The sequence below is a fragment of the Filicampus tigris genome, chromosome 10, assembly GCF_054856515.1.
Source record: "Filicampus tigris isolate MCC_2025a chromosome 10, RoL_Ftig_1.0, whole genome shotgun sequence".
NCBI classification, from domain to species: Eukaryota; Metazoa; Chordata; class Actinopteri; order Syngnathiformes; family Syngnathidae; genus Filicampus; species Filicampus tigris.
Window position 1 is genome coordinate 11,233,351 of NC_141226.1, and position 16,697 is coordinate 11,250,047.

The following is a 16,697-nucleotide window of genomic DNA, read 5'->3' on the forward strand; positions in this document are numbered from 1 at the left end:
GTGTTGAAAGTCACGAAGGTAAGAGCACACTCAAGACTTCTTAAGAACATTCCATATTCGCTCACATCAAATGAGACGAATGTCTAATGGCAGTTTGTAGTCACATTTGTTCTCAAGCTTACAAATACAGCAGAGTCGTGCGATGCGATACGAGTGACCCGACTTACGAGTATTTGAAGATTTGTTTACTTTTTTACTTGCGTACAAAATTCGAGATATGATATGAGATGAGACGTGAGCGCTGAGTGGTGGCAGTGAACTCGACTTGCGTCACACCAAGCAGCAGTTTCACAGAGCAATTCCTCCAAAAAGAGCCATCATCTGTTTGATGCCACTCCCAGTTGAAGTTTACTGTCAAACTAAACATCAAATGGAGAGAATTACACGTTGTGTATTTAAAACAACCACATAGCGATGTTTTAGATAAAGTCAGTTTATCTTAATGCTAACAAAAAATGCAAAAGCCCATAGATGGACTAACAAATAGCATTGGTGTCATGTTGAACCCCTCAAGCAATGGAGATTTGAACACAAACAGTGGAGGTACACATGATCATATACCGTAATAATACTCAGGAATACAGTCTTTATCTTATTTATATTAAGAACAACTAATATTACAGTGGTTTATTGAGGAACTGAGACCCTTCACATATATTCATATTTCATATGTATGTATTATGCATTATCTTGTCCCCACGGTGGTCAAGGCGCACACATCAGACAGAACAGCGCAATTTTGATTGAATTGAAGGAAAATGTGGCCACATCCGAAAGTTACGGCCCACCACTGACATACCGTATATGAAGCTTTAGATTTTCATACTGCATTATCAGGTCAAATCTTCTTGGCCCCGGAAATAATGTTACTAAAATAATGACCACTGTTGTCATTTTTGCTTGTTTCTTTTTTTGGACTAATCGGTGCTGCAGGGGTCAGAAAAGTCGCTAAATATGGCGAAAGTGTTGCTAAGTTAGCAAGACTGCAGACACAAGTCGTAGTGTTTGCTCGCTACCTTGCATGTACTTGCGTCCACGTGTGCACATCAAATAAAAGCACACGTTTCAAAATAAAAGCACAGAGAATGTGGGTGGGATTAGGCCCCAGAACTGTGATAGACAGATTATATAAAAACATTTGTTATGACTTCCGGTTCCGGGTGTTGTGTTACGTGGAGTATAAAAGATTTACCAAAAGCGCCATGGTCAGGTGAAGTGATGGATCATTTGGTAAATATATTGAATGGACGACGTTCCTAGGAGCAACATTGGCTTGAATTGACCTCAATTCTAAATTCTCAGCTTCAGTTTAGACACAAGAGGTTGCCAGTGCTTTAACACAGGACCACAATTCATGCAGAGAGACAGGTTCAATGCAACATTCTTTCAATCTTCAATGCAACAGATGATATATAATATCATTTTATATTGATATATTATGTACTAGTTGCTCTGCATGTTTGCTGTGCACTTGCTGTACTTATTTGCTATGATATGTTGGGATCATTTTCTATGTTTCATTCATTTGCTATGTTTTGATGTGTTGTTGTTTATCTACAACCTTGTTATTGAGATTGCTTTGCATGCTTAGCTATTGCCGCATATATATACTCAGTAATTGCTTACTAGATGCTATGTTTGTGCCATGTACATATTCTCACAATATGTTACATGTGAAAAGAGTCTAAGTTAGGCCTATTACTACATGTGCAGAAAAATGCAGTAATGTGATTGAGAAACATAAGGTTGATTTTATTATTATTGTGTTATAGGAACTGGTGAAGCCTTAGGATAAAAAGGAAGTATTAGCCTGAATGGTGGAATTTTATAAAAGCAATGTTTCATTGTACATTTGTAGGAAGATGATGGGGTGATGCTGACTGTATGCCACTGAACAGGACGTATGATGTATGGTCACACACCGATATGCTCTGCTGAACACAAGCTGATGGGCGATAAGGCAGATTTCCAAATATGGAGTAAAGGTAATTCGGACAAGGGTGAACGATGAGGTCATGTCAGGAGAATCACGTGTTTTACAGTGGAATTTTCCATGACCTCATCTCGAAGCTTCCAGAAGGATGATGACCTATATCACCTAGATCATTGCTCTCTTTTTCTTCTGCCAGCCAAGAGGGGCGCATAGCGAGGAGCTGCGTGGATGACGTTAGATTTTTGTCTTTCGATTCTCTAGTGTAAGACGCTGCGGCAAAAGGACTTATTTATCTTCCTTTGGACTTAACCAAATGACAGCAACCATAATGTAACATTAGGAAAAACACTCTATTGCGTTAGCCAGTTAGACAACTTACTTTTCCGAATTCCAAATACCTTGTTGATGAATTAGGCTTTGTGTTAATTAAGAACGGATCAATCTTAATTCCACCCAAAATAGACTAATGCTTATTTTTTCCTTTTTATCACATTTATGTTTTTAATTGCATTTAAGCCAATTTATTTATTTTAATCATTTTCTTAAATTCATGCTCTTTTATTATTAAGGTTTATCCTTTCCATAATAATTAACAACCGGATTTTGTTGAATCATCTCAATTATTGGGAGTTCAGATTTGGATGGAAAAATGTTTTGCTTATAAGACCAATGAGTAATATAATTTTCATAGTATTATGACAAAAGGATGTTTTATCACTATTCGTATTAATCGTTTCCAATTATTATTTGACTATTGTAACCATTTTATTGATTGTAGTACGCATCTGGCGTGTTCAACATTGACTCATGATTATTGTATGATTTATTTATTCCATTATTAAAATTTTCTTTAAATTATAAAATAATCTTTGTCACCTTATTATTTTCTTTTACTTCAACCATTCGACCTTTTTAATGAATAACTGCACCCATAATAACGGAATATGCCATAAATGAATCCAAACAGTTACCCCGGCTCAATGTAAACAAACCCAAGCCATCCTACCAAGGAAAGCTAAATTTTCTAAGTCGTAACTATTTGCAAACGATTCTTAGGAGGTAAAGCTTCGTAAAAAACGAGAGTGGATGGATCATTCGCCTTAAGTCTATAGTGGTCTCTCAATAAGAGCGCGTGGCCTACGGAAGACGGGTTGACCTCGTAATACTACGGCAGTTAGTACCTCAACGTGTCTACCTCGACGCCGGCTTAAGAGAGCTTCCGACACCCCCGTGAGGCCGCGTTACTGCGGGCAGGGCAAAAGAGAAAGTTGAAACCCGTTAGATGGAGAGCTGGCGAGGACTAGGACCGGACTATAGTCCTCCGGTAAGTGGAATCTGACACGGGTAAGGAGGAGTTACTCCGGTTGCCAGGCAACGTAGCAAAACATATACTGACTGAGCCGTTAATTGTTGTTATTTTTATGAAATGGAGAGTAAACTGTTGACTCAACTCATGATGGACGCCTGTCTTGTAAATCACAAATTACACACACATTAGTGACCCCAAGTAAGCGTTGTGTGCCTCCAGCGCCGCTCAATGTTAAGCGACAAATGTCGGTGCAAACTACATGATTCAGAAAACTTTCAGGACTAATGTCACAAAAAATATATTTCAAACCCAAACTATAAATTGTGAGGTTTCCCCTTCAGTGTCAACCAACCAATCAACCAGCACGAGCACGTACAGATCCTGCGGTGTTTGCTTTGTTCAGTAAGTGAAAAGAGCTGAGCACCGAGCATTGGACAATTCCAGGCCGAGAAGAAGCTGCAACAGGTTGAAATCAATTCATTGAACAGATTATAAACAAGATCATCTTCAAACTATTTTAATAGCGCCCCGTCAATACACTCGCACGCACGATCGTGGGTGCAAGGCATTCTCTGCCCATGTCACATGCACGTCACTACATAATCTGCAAGGGGAGATCTTGCAGTTTACCTTCCAATGTCATGCATGGACCCCAGCCAGTCTATTTCTGTTTCCATGATGTCAAGCACAGCGTACCTGGCGTACAGCACTCGGACTGTCTTGATTATGATGCAAATGAGGGATGTCACTAGGTTTGGCAAAAGATTACTTCCATCCCACAATGGCTCACAAAGTTGCAAACGCCCCATTACGCCAAAAACACCAAGAGAAAGAAAACTCCCCCCATGTGAATGGTTAGACTTGGGCTCGGCAGGAAAAGAGCCCTCAATTTGCTCAAAGAGAAATGCAACGTAGCTCCTGATAACAAATACATTTGTTGGTTGGTCTTGACAACAAGTCACAAGTGATTAGGTTCCAACGTGACCTTTGTTATAAGTTTATACTATAGGCCAACCCTGCATACTTGTGCGTGTGCGTAGGCACACACATCACCATACGGCACACTGTGATTCTCCCATATGTTGACTGAGCCACATAGTTAAATCTCCCAATCTAGCACATGAGAGGTGTACAGTAACGCCGCCAGTCCACTGAAACATTATGAATATAGTGTGCATGGGCGGAATGCATTATGATGTGTATGGAGTCATGCACTGCATATACATAAAAACAGTGTTGCCATTCCCTTTCCGTCATATTGTATCGCATTGGTCGCCATACAAACTGACCTCTCCAACTGAAAAATTATTAAAATGGTCTAAGAGTTTCCATGACAAAGCCTGGAAGACCCGAGCAGCACAGAGGACAAATGGTGACGACGTCAAATCTCAGCTCCAGACTTTCTTTGTGTAGTTTCTATGCTCTACCTGTGCTTGTGAGGGACGTCTTCAGCTACTCCGGTTTCCTCTCCCATTCCAAAAATGTGCATGTTAGGTTAGTTGCAATTCTTAAATTGTCAGTAGGTGTATTTATGAATGGCTATGTTTGCAATTGGCTGGTGACCACTCAATGGTGTACCAGGCCTTTCATGCGCAGTCACCTGGGACAGGTTGAAGCTCACTCGTGAACTTCATGAGGACCAGTGCTAGTGGTTAGCACGTCTGCCTCACAGTTCTGGGTTTAAATTTCAGGCTTTTCCCTGTGGAGTTGTACATGTTCTACGCGTGCTTGTGTGGTTTTTCTGCAGGTTTTCCAACTTACTCCCACACTCAAAAAACGATCATGTTTGGTTCACTTAAGACTCTAAATTGTCCATAACCATGAATGAGAGTTGAATTGATAGTTTTCTAGACGTATATGCATTGAGACTTAACCTGCCTCTCGCCCTTCAGCTTGGATAGACTCCAGCTCACTCGTGACTGATGAGTATGAGCAGAACAGAAAATATATAGATGGAAATCGGAAAACACCAAGGATTGTCTTTCTAGTTTATTTTCCTTGCAAAGAAGGGGAGCAATTGCACACAGCAGACACACATAACGCAGTGCACAAGGTCTTCTGAATGACACAGCAGCGCCTGTCACACTCGCTGAGCGGGTTGCAAACCTACAATCAATTACTTGGAGCAGAGAGTACAAAAACAACCGTGGGCGATGAGCCACATGCTGCTTCACCTAGTCTTAAGGCCTCAAACAGACATCTCATGCTGCTCTGGTCAATTTTCGTGACACTTTAAATAGGTCTCAGCACTACTTCCCCGGCAATAGGAAACTGGTAACAAAAAGCAGGACCTGTTTTGAACATTGAAAGAGAGTCCCTTGGCATAAATGTAACAATTGATTTGTCGAGCATTTTCACCATAGTCGAGGAAATGTAGTTGCGTTATTGCAAATTTTCAACATACTCATGCATGAATATTCCTTTAAAGTTTAAATTGAAAGGAAATAAGTAAACCATTCCAGCCACAGAAGGGTGTTATATTTACCATATCTTATTTATTGTGTGGTTAAAATAAATATTGTAAAATAAAGAAATCGGGGAAAACATCATTTATAATGATGCAATAACAGTGGGTTTGACAGGAAATCACATAAGCAGTGTCTTAGCCTGTTCGGATAAAGTAATGTTTACGTTCGCTGTGGTTATTGCTAGCCCTAAATATAACCACCATCTCCCACAATTCAGTACAGTTTTTGCATTGCATTGTGGGATGTGGTGGCGTTATTGCTAGCCCTAAATAGCCACCATCTCCCACAATTCAGTGCAGCTTTTGCATTGCTTTGTGGGATGTGGTGGCCTTTGTAGGCAAGAAACAAATATACCAGAAGCACGGAGCTAATGATGTATTTGTGGTGCGAGACAGACAATTGGGATAGGCTCCATCACGCCCGCGACCCTATTGAGGTTAAGCGGTTTGGATAATGGATGGATGGGTGGATGATTTATTGGACAATTTAGTGTTACTGCAGTTTGCAGGTTCTTCTGTTTAATTTTAAATAGCATTAAATATGTTCCTGTTTACACCAAAGATAATCACTTTTATGAGTTGCATTTTGTTCCCTTACAATGAAAATGAAAGTTTAAGTAAGGTATGGACTCAATCATAATTATTGGCATATACTTACACATGTATTTATTTTTTTAGAGACTGAACCTCCAGAGATTTTGATTTAAAAGACCAGTCAGAGTGTTTCATTGCCATTCAAGAGTTAATTTTGAGCACACGCATGCATGCATCATCAGTATGCAAAGCTGTCAGGCACACCGGTGTGCGCACACATACAAACACACATTCAATTCCCGACAGAAGACACAAAACAATGGATGGTAAATTAAAAGGATTTTCTTTGTGCATCGTCCAAAGATTTCATGTCGAGCACCTCAAGCAGCTGGCAGTTGGTTTCTATTGTGTTTGCATAATAGAATACAGAGCTGAGTGGACGTAAAGGAAGTTGGAGCATCATGTGTTAATCACAACTAATTCATTCTTTGAGTCTTTGATTCAATTAACTCATTCACTGCCTTGGATGAATTAATTTGTCTAACAAAATACTCACACCCACTGCCTTTGACGAATTAATTTGTCGAATTTTTTTAGCAGGGTGGTTGGACCCAAGTCCGGGCTATTTTCTCTGAAGTTTTCAAGGGGAGGACGTTTTCCAAGAGGCAAGTCTACCAAATGGCACCATGCCAAAAGAGACGCATCGAAACTCGGCCCCGACAGTAGCAAAGGTACGTTGCTAACTGCTCGCTATCAAAACACCTTGTCCTTCGGTCACGTGTGTGGTGAAGAAAGGTAAAACCTTTTTCCATGCGTGAGGGTAAGCGCCACAAATGATGGATGGATGAATGGATGGATGGATGCTGCAGCAAAAAAAAATTTGGGAGTCATTATATATATCGGTAATCCTACAATTTCCAGAGCAAAAAAAGGAGGTAAAAAAACAACACTGCAGTAAAAAAAGAAATAAAATAAAAAAATAATTAATTGTAATTTTCTATAATTCATAGGCTGACATCAAGCTGGCAGGAAGCCAAAAGAGTTGCTGTCAAGTTGGACTCTGACTGTCCTGTTGACTGTTTCACAGACAAGATACTCCGACATATTGTGGATGAGTTACACACACTTTTATATAGTTGAAACTCAAAGTACTTTTTTTTTCAAATGTGAAAATTGTAAATAGTTATAATTGGGGTGAACAAATACACACGGACATACACACGCATGCACGCAAGCGTGTGGACACTCACGCACGCATGTACAGTACATATGTGCAGATGGTTTGAGGTTCATACAGTTTGGTCAAATTTGAAAATTGTAAATACTGTATTTATACTTGCAAATAAATGATTTTGCCATCAAAACCATTTTGTCAGTGTTGGTTATGTTGTTGTAAAGTTGTTTAGATGTTTGAGATGTCAGAAAAGCAAAAACCAATCGTGTCAAAATCAAAATTTTAAATGAAGCTTTTCACAAAAAGCTTATTTTCTAGTCAGAAAAGGAAAAATTGTGAAACTTGACTATGTTCTACTGCTGATTACTAAAGAACGAAGGAAGGTAGAATGAAACATTTTTTCTAATGAAAGAAGAGAGTCTAATCTTTCTGTTGGTAGGTTCTATGTTCATATAGCTGTAGAACACACTATTCTGTGGGCTTTGAAAAATCAGCAAAAATCCTTCAAAACGCCTGGCAAGGTGGAGGTGGCTTCTCGTAAAATGGCTGGCAGTGAATGAGTTAAAGAGGCTTATAGTATAATTTTTTAACATGGAAACCAATGACGTTTTAAGGAGTGACGTGGAAACCTTATGCTTCTGCAGTCCTAAGATCTTTCGGCTGCAGTGGTGTCTACTCAAGGTTTTATGAAAGAAGACCGTGGAATTTTCCTCTGAGATCTCGTCAAACCCTAATCCAAATCCAGTCAAAATCAGATCCATCTCAAAAGTTGAGTCAACGTTCAATAAGCCCAACCACGAACAAATGTTCGAACCCTGATTAATTCACAAACACCAATCCAGCAAGTTACTTCAAGAGCAGATCTATCTTAAAAGTTCAGTCAAGAATATTCCTACTAAGAAGTTCCATCAAACCCTGATCTAGTGGAGAAGTCCAAGAATGAATCCTTAACAAAGAAGTTGAGTCAACAACAGAGCCTCAATCAAAATCACTGATCAATCACTGTAGTCCACACTCTATTGTGGATTCATCTGGGAATGCCAAACAAAGAGCAAACAATTCATGAAGATCAATCAAAAACACATTTATTGTTGAAGTTCAATCATTACCAGATCCTTCCCGGAGTTTCAGTTGAACCTTGATTAATGATCTATCCAAGAAACTGAATCGAGGACAGAACCTCATTTTATCTCTGTAGTGATAATTCCATCTATTAAGGATCCATCCAACTCTGAGCTGTGTGAGAGGTACAATCATAACCAGACCCATCCAGGAAATTCCATCAAACCCTGAATCACGGAGGTCCAAACAAGAATGAATCTTTAAGAAAGAACCATCAGCGGAAATTGAGTCACGAATGGACCCTCAATCAACCCTGGTCAATGATCAACTCAGAGAGTTGAGGGGAGAACAGATATTAGGTCAAACCCTGACTAGTCAACGATCTACTTTGGATCTATCTCACACCGAACTTGACAGGAGTTTCAATCAGAAATACGAGACATGCTTTGGGTCGAATATGGATTCAACTAGGAAATGTTATCCAAGAAAATAATCTATTTTGGAAGTTCAACGAGGAGCAGCTCTTTCCAGGAAGTTCACTGAAACCCCAACCATGTATCCAGGAAGTTGAAGACAGTCCTTCTACAATGGATTCATCCAATCCTGCATGATCAGGGAGGTTCAATGAAAAAACGACTCTTTGAGTCATCCATGGGCCTACCCAGGACATCCAACACAGATCTATCTTGAAAGTTCAACCAAGAGCAGCCAAACCCTGATCCATTGAGAAGGTTCCGTCCACTGTGGATCCATCCAACACTAAATTATCCAGGAAGTTGAATCAAGATTAGTCCCTTTGAGTCAACCATGGGTCCACATTAGAAGTCCAATCCAACATAGATCTATCTTGGAAATTGAATCAGGAACAGCCAAACCCTGAAAAACCCTGAGAAAGTTCCGTCTACTATGGATTCATCTAACACTGAACTATCCAACGCTAAACTATCCAGGAAGTTAAATCAAGAACAGTCCCTTTGAGGCAACCATGGATCCACCCTAGAAGTCCAGTCGAACACAGATCTATCTTGGAAGTTCAATCAGGAGCAGCCAAACCTTGATCCATCGAGGAAGTCCTTTCTACTGTGGATCCATCTAACACTGAACTATCCAGTAATTTAAGGTAAATAGAGAGTCTTTGCCTCAAATATGAATCCATCTAGGAATTCCTATACCGACCTATCCAGGAAGTCCAATCGAGAACAAATCAGACCAGAGGTTTAGTTTAAAAAAAAGGAAATCAATTTCTACAACGTGGACTTACTTTATACTAATGGCATACTCTGTGCATTCTTTACTCCGATGCCGAACCAGATATGTGCTGTTCCCTCTCTCCTGGAGCTCCTCTTCAGCCTGGCACCTCTCCATTGGCCCTGCAAACCTGCAAACCATCCAACAAGTTATTCTGCATGTGAGCAGCTGGACGTAATTGAGAATGATGTGTTGTTACCAGAGGTGTGCGGAGTAATCGACAGGCTTGGGTAACTGGCACATAGGACATGAAGAAAAGAAGCACTAGGGTTATTTTGCGATTTATCGCACTTGAAAGGCTTGGAGGTCAGAGGCCCGTTAATATGATATCGGAGGCACACCAGGGGGCTAAAATCAGACCTCAACAGGAGCACAGGCATGTAATGGAAAAGCACATCTCTTCGCTCCAGACGTCAATAGTGGCCATTACTGGGCTAAATGCATTGCGCTCACGCTTAATGCGGCATATTGATCAGCAAGGAAATATGCACACTTACACAGGGGCAAGGCCTCACAGCGTCACAGGGAAAGAAGCCAATCTTGCCGCTCGCCGGGATTCTGCCCTGCGAATGTGACGGGGTGTTAATCGCATTAAATTGGTCCCGCACCTCCCCTCCAATCCTACCCCTCCCTCACTTTCCCCTCCATCCCACGCCGTTGTGGATAAATCTCTGCAATTAGCACGCAACAAGTGGCATGTCTAATTTGCAGCCCCAGTTAATTACGCTCGCAACTCTGCCGGCAGTTTGATTTGTAGTGCATCACAACAAGGGCCTCGTTTGGCCCTGGAATAATGGAGGCTCGTTTGCGCCAGCGAATACTCAAACGGCGCGGAGACCAAACAAATTGTATTTTAACGAACATACTTGTTTATCTCTATTCAAGGTTGCATACTGAAGTATTTGTGATTCCCTGTTTACAGGATGATACAAAAAAATACACAAACAATTTCCATAAAACTTTGTAGAGTAACGAAAATTGTATTGAGCCAGAGTCCAGTAAATTTTGTGCAGAACATATAATAAGGCAAGAAACAGGACATGAAACTGCTTTGCACATGAGCCAAACGATTACTACTCTGTGAACAGTGCAGGTCAGCCTTTGGCTAGCAGACTTTATCGCAAGTGGTATGATCTTGGGCACAACCAATGATAATGTTGCACTTTCCTGAAAAGAAATCATTTAAAGACACACTTGGTTGAGCTTAACATTGGCACTTATATAATAGGTTTGCAAAATGACATCAGTACTAAAATGCCCCCCCAAAAGACTGTTGTCTTTTTTTGTGATTAGATTTACGACAAATTGCCAAGCCCCCTTTTGTAGCGTGGCTTATGTTGTGTTTTCAGTCTCAGTGGTCTACGTCAAGCGAGGGAGGCAAGTGTGGTAATATTGCTCGCTTTGTCAGTTCTGTTGTCTAAAACCGATCGCCACCAAAATGCAAATGCACATTACTACTCTTGTCCACTTCAACCTGTGAAAGTATAAAAGTCTTCTGCACAATAGTTTGGATCTATTGACATAAAACGTGATCTCATCATGATCACCTCCACAAAATCAAAAATACCATGGCGATTGCTCCTCCACTTTCACAAGCTGAAGCGGACAAGAGCATGAATGCGCACACGAACCCCGACTGGTTATATTTCGGACATTTAGAGACGCTAAACTCGTGTCAACTCTAGGGAAGCAGACGGCGACTGGCAGTGGGCAAGCAATCAGGCAAGCATGGATCTTTCCCCACCCCACCTTCCTTCCCCGGCTAACAGTAGAATAACAGTACAGTTAATAGCAACAAATAGCTTCATGCCGTTAAAACAAAAGGCTGTTACGTTTGATTGGACGGTGTGTTGTCGGTCAAAAAACTGGTGGCATTCTTCATCCAAATAAATGTGCACGTCCACTCATTCCCACTTCAGTCTCTGTAACTATCCTGACCGGTGTTAAATGCCTCACCCGTCCTAACTGTGATCAGCAAAGAAGCAGTGTTTTTTTTTTGTTGTTGTTTTTTTTTATAGCAAAGAAGCAGTGTGCGCTCGTCCCAGCATAAATCTATGTAGCTCTGCTCAATTCCACATTTCCTAATTTTCATATAAATCGGCCACAGAGAGGTTAATCCTTTTGATATGTTGAAGTGGTCATTAGTAGGGATGTCCACATAAATTTTGGTGCCAATTGATCACCGTTTTTGGAAGTTATAAGCAATGAAAGTACAATGATTTCCAATTGAGAGTTTGTAATTGGTTTCTCCAGTGACTCCGACACGAACAAGGATAGAACTCTAGGGGCCATTCTCCTAACTAACAAGAGGCGCTATTCATCGAGTCACTTATTTCCTAATTTCTCCCAAATTTATTGATAAAATAGAAAATGACGACTCTTTTCATTTTCCTGATCAAAAAATATATAAAATGATCTTGTTAGTGAAAACATGGCCATCCCGGCCCCACCGTCCCTTTAAGGTGTTACACATTTTTATATTATTTTTATTATTAAAAATATTGTTATTATTGGTCAGTATATCAAACTTAAACTAACAAATATGAATCTACTAAAAAGACACAAAAATGACAAAAAAGTCTCCATGTAAACCCGTCTACTGACTTTTTCAACTTTTTGGGCCGTGCCACTCTCAGCTTCCGCTGTTATTCAAGATGTCCTTGGTGGAGATCTGCGCTCCAAAGTGACACTCCAGTCCATCTTGTGGACTTCATTGCGATAGACTGAGTTCATTTGTAAGCGTTTAAGTCAACAAAGCGACCGTCGTTAATGCTAATGGAGAAAATGGTGTCCCCACTCCCCTTTACGTTTTTCGCTCTCCCTAGCGACTCGTCTCCATTAGGCCACCGCAGTTTTTTGGGCGAAAGCGTGCAAAAAAAAAAAAAAAAAGCCTGGCGGGTTAACTCGATTATAGAGTCTCTGTGATTCATTCTACGCAATAACGTTTCATCCAAGCTCTTTTGGTTCTATTTGTTATGCCCTGGATAAGTGTGCGCTAAAAAGATTAAACGCATTACTCGGGCAGCATAAACAGGAGGCACCCGCCGAAGGATCAAATGAAATCACTGTGATTGATTGTATTGTTGTGCCAGCGGGATGGAGATAATTGCCTTCTGGGTAACGGGGGAGGGTGGATGTGAGAGGGCGGATGGGGATGAGGAGGTGGGGGGTAATTCCATCCTGTGGCGCCGCCGGGGACGCCCGAGATTAAGGGTACCCTGTGGATCTTTAATTGTCATCACAAACGCTTCTGTTTGGAAGCCAAGTCCCCCGCAGTAACCTTTGAGGATTTAGAAAACAATATAAATGTCATTTTTTTCTGCTCCATTTTCTTGTTTTGATAATTGTGTCAATATGGAAATGTTCCCCCAACCGCAAATGGTACAGTCTTGTCCTTCGACGGCATAGTATGGCCGCGGACCACATTGGGCCAACTCCGGTCTTTATGCCGGCTCACTTAACTTTTACATTGTCAAGAGTCCTGTAATATTTGTTGCATTAATTTAGCCATTTTTTCCTAACTGATTTAACTAAAATTAATTAGGTGTTTTTTTGTTTCATTATAAATTGGTTAATTGATTTATTGTAAATAACACAATCAAAACACAGGTCCATCTATTTAACAACAATTTTTCATTTATTTACTCAATAATTAATTTATTATATAAATATACACATTCATTGGGTATGGAAAGTATTCAGATGCCTTGGTAATGTTTCACTTTCTGCGCCATTGCAGCCATTTGCCAAAATAAAAAAAGTTCATTTTATTTCTCAATAATGTTCACATAGCACCCCATCTTGATCAGAAAAAAACAGAAATGCAGAAATGTTTGCAAATCCATGAAAAAAAAAATAAAACTGAAATATCATATGGTCCAAAGTATTCACACCCTTTGCAAAAAGCCTTCATATTTAACACACGTGCTGTCTTTTTCTGGTGATCTTCCTTGTGATGGTTCTGCTCCTTTATTGGAGTGCAGCTGTGTTTAATTAAACTGATTGGACTTGATCAGGAAAGGCACACACCTGTCTATATAAGACCTCACAGTGCATGTCAGAGCAAATGAGAATCATGAGGTCGAAGGAACTGCCCAAGGACATCAGAGACAGAATTGTGGCAAGGCACAGATCTGGCCAAGGTTACAATAGAATCTCTGCAGCAATCAAGGTTCCTAAGTGCACAGTAGCCGCCATAACCCTAAAATGGAAGAAGTTTGGGATGACCACAACTCTTCCTCGACCTGGCCGTCCAGCCAACGTGAGCAATCGTGGGAGAAGAGCCTTTCTGAGAGCGGTAAAGAAGAACCCAAAGATCACTGTGGCTGAGCTCCAGAGATACAGTCGGGAGATGGGAGAAAGTTCCACAAAGTCAACTATCACTGCAACCCTCCACCGGTTGGGGCTTTATGCCATAGTGGCCCAACGGAAGCCTCATTCGCAGTTTGCTGAAAAACACATGGAGGACTCCCAGACTATGATGAATAAGATTCTCTGGTCTGATGAGAACAAGATTTAACTTTTTGGTGTTAATTCTAAGATGTGTTTGTGGAGAAAACCAATGAAGTCCACAAGATGGACTGGAGTGTCACTTTGGAGCGCAGATCTCCACCAAGGACATCTTGAATAACAGCGGAAGTTGAGAGTGGCACGGCCCAAAAAGTCAAAAAAGTCAGTAGACGGGTTTACATGGAGACTTTTCTGTCATTTTTGTGTCTTTTTAGTAGATTCATATTTGTTAGTTTAAGTTTGACATACTGACCAATAATAACAATATTTTTAATAATAAAAATAATATAAAAATGTGTAACATCTTAAAGGGACGGTGGGGCCGGGATGGCCATGTTTTCACTAACAAGATCATTTTATATATGTTTTGAGCAATAATTGTAACTGTTATTGTATGTATTTTTTTCATCACAAAAAGTGTGTATATGTACTGTAAAGACAACTTATCTTTAACTTGAATACTTAGGTGTGTTGCCGCTGAGTGTAAATATACCGAACCGAAGTTGCCAAGAAACCGAACCGAACCCAAATGTGATTTAGCGTACTGTTACACCCCTAGTATATATATGTATTTAAAGACATAAAAGCTCTAATTTTAGGAGAAAAAAGTCCGCTTTTGGGGCAAAAAAAGCTGCAATCTTACAAGAATAGAGGGAAAACCTAACAAGTCAGTACAGTAGTCGACTTGCAATTCAGCACACGCAGATTCGCATATCAAGAGATTTTATTTTTCAAATTGTGTAAAAATATTTGTAATATTTTGGGTGGGGGGTGGGTTTTGTTTATTTTAAAGTTGGATGACCAGGACATAACTGTCTGCTTACAGTTATGTTTTTTTTTGTGTGTGGCTTCACAAATTCAGACATCAACCTATCGCATCAGTCTCATAAGAGACCATTGTAGAAAACTGTGATCAGAATGTATTATTTTCATTTGGTGGAGGTCTGTCACAACATGGAGGATGAGGCTTTAATGCGGCTGTGAAAAGCCATGATGAATCAGTGGCCTTTCAAAAAACACGTAAGGTCAAACGATATCATTGGCCTCATGGAGCAGAAGGTGCCGCACCACCATTAACAGCTCCTCTGCAGGCTGCAAACGGAAGGCGTGTTATATTGTCGCGCTAAAGCCACTAAATTCATCAATTTGCTGCTGACATCATACAATGCCAGCTATGATTTCATCTGACCAAGAAAAGAGAGTCACATGACCTGTGTGTCTTGTGGTACACTAAACACTTATCGTCATAGTCCAAGTGACAGACAAGAGCGCAGACTTCCACCAAGGCAAAAAAATGCCTTGTCAAATTTTATGACCTAGTATATATATCAGACATACCCCCTGACGAAGTTGCATTGAAAATGCTTTGCTAGTGTTTGATTCCTGCTGATAAAAACAACAAAGAAATGAAGGCAAAAACATGATTAAAGCTAATTAAACCAAAAGCTGACTCAGCGCTAAGAAACAAAGCGATTTCAATAAATATTTTCATAGAACTCAAAAAAGTACTTTTTGATCAACACTGATAATAACACAGAAAGTAATGAAGAAGAAGAAGAAAAGTATTGATAATAATAATAAAGTCCCTAACCCCAACAAAAAAGGGACCCGACCACTAAAAATAAAGTGTTTTCAATAAAACATTTTCATGGAAAATAGTTAGATAGCCTTTAATTCCACCAGATAAAAACAAAAAAGAAATGGAAGTAAAATAATATGAAATAATAATAATAGTAATAATTAAAGGCTCCCCCCAAATAAGGCTTAGCACTAACAAACAAAGCTGCTGATGGACACAACAAGAAAACAGAGAACAAAACATAACAGCTGTAATAATGATTAAAGTATGTTAATTTAGTAAGAAGAAACACATCGATTTACAAATTCCATGTAATTCAGCTAAAATGTTTTTGATCTATGCCGATAAAAGCAATGAAGAAATGAAATAATTAAAGCCCCCGAAAGAGAGGTTTAGTCATAGGAAATAAAGCCTTGTAGAAATTTCCATGGAAATCAACTGATTCATTTTTTATTCATTCATAAATAAATGAAGGCAAAATAGTAAAAGGTGATGGAGTAGTGAGTCTCAAAGTGATTTCAGTAAAAGTTTTCGTGAAAATCATTTTGGTTGCATTTGATTCATGCTGATAAAAATCATTTAAAAAAATGACAACTAAATGATCAAAATAAGAATTAAACCCCCCCAAAAACCGACTTAGAAGTAAGAAATAGAACAGATTTTCAATAGCTATGTGGTGTCCTCCTATATACATTCACCACCATTTTTTTCCTGCTATAGTGAGCCAAAGGTGACATCGTCCACGGCATGCACACATCAGGCGGACTCAAACCAGCGACTTTGCAGAGGATGTGGCGTGCGGGCCAAACCAAGCCGCTGAGCCGTGATACGTCATCGCTCCCTTTGGAGTCGCGAGTGGCACGCACACGCACAGAGACACAC

At 40.0% G+C, this 16,697-nt stretch overlaps 1 protein-coding gene and 1 long non-coding RNA gene across 7 annotated transcripts in view; one reads left to right on the forward strand and one right to left on the reverse strand.

The window, feature by feature from the left end:
- Positions 1–16,697, reverse strand: part of LOC147140809 (guanine nucleotide exchange factor VAV3-like) — a 51,702-nt gene that overhangs the window by 10,624 nt on the left and 24,381 nt on the right. For all 6 annotated transcript variants that reach the window (XR_015088332.1, XM_086042767.1, XM_086042766.1 and 3 more), the window contains exons 21-23: positions 10,225–10,290; positions 9,927–9,961; positions 9,741–9,857 (exon numbers count right to left, since the gene is read on the reverse strand). Coding sequence is in view for 5 of the 6 variants with exons in the window: in XM_086042767.1 (XP_085898893.1) it covers positions 9,741–9,857; positions 9,927–9,961; positions 10,225–10,290 (218 nt within the window). In the remaining variant the exon portion in view is untranslated. The remainder of the gene's footprint in view (positions 1–9,740; positions 9,858–9,926; positions 9,962–10,224; positions 10,291–16,697) is intronic.
- LOC147140810 (uncharacterized) lies at positions 1,858–7,417 on the forward strand. Its single transcript, XR_015088333.1, has 3 exons — positions 1,858–1,985; positions 6,841–6,974; positions 7,254–7,417. It is a non-coding gene; the product is annotated as an uncharacterized LOC147140810 (long non-coding RNA).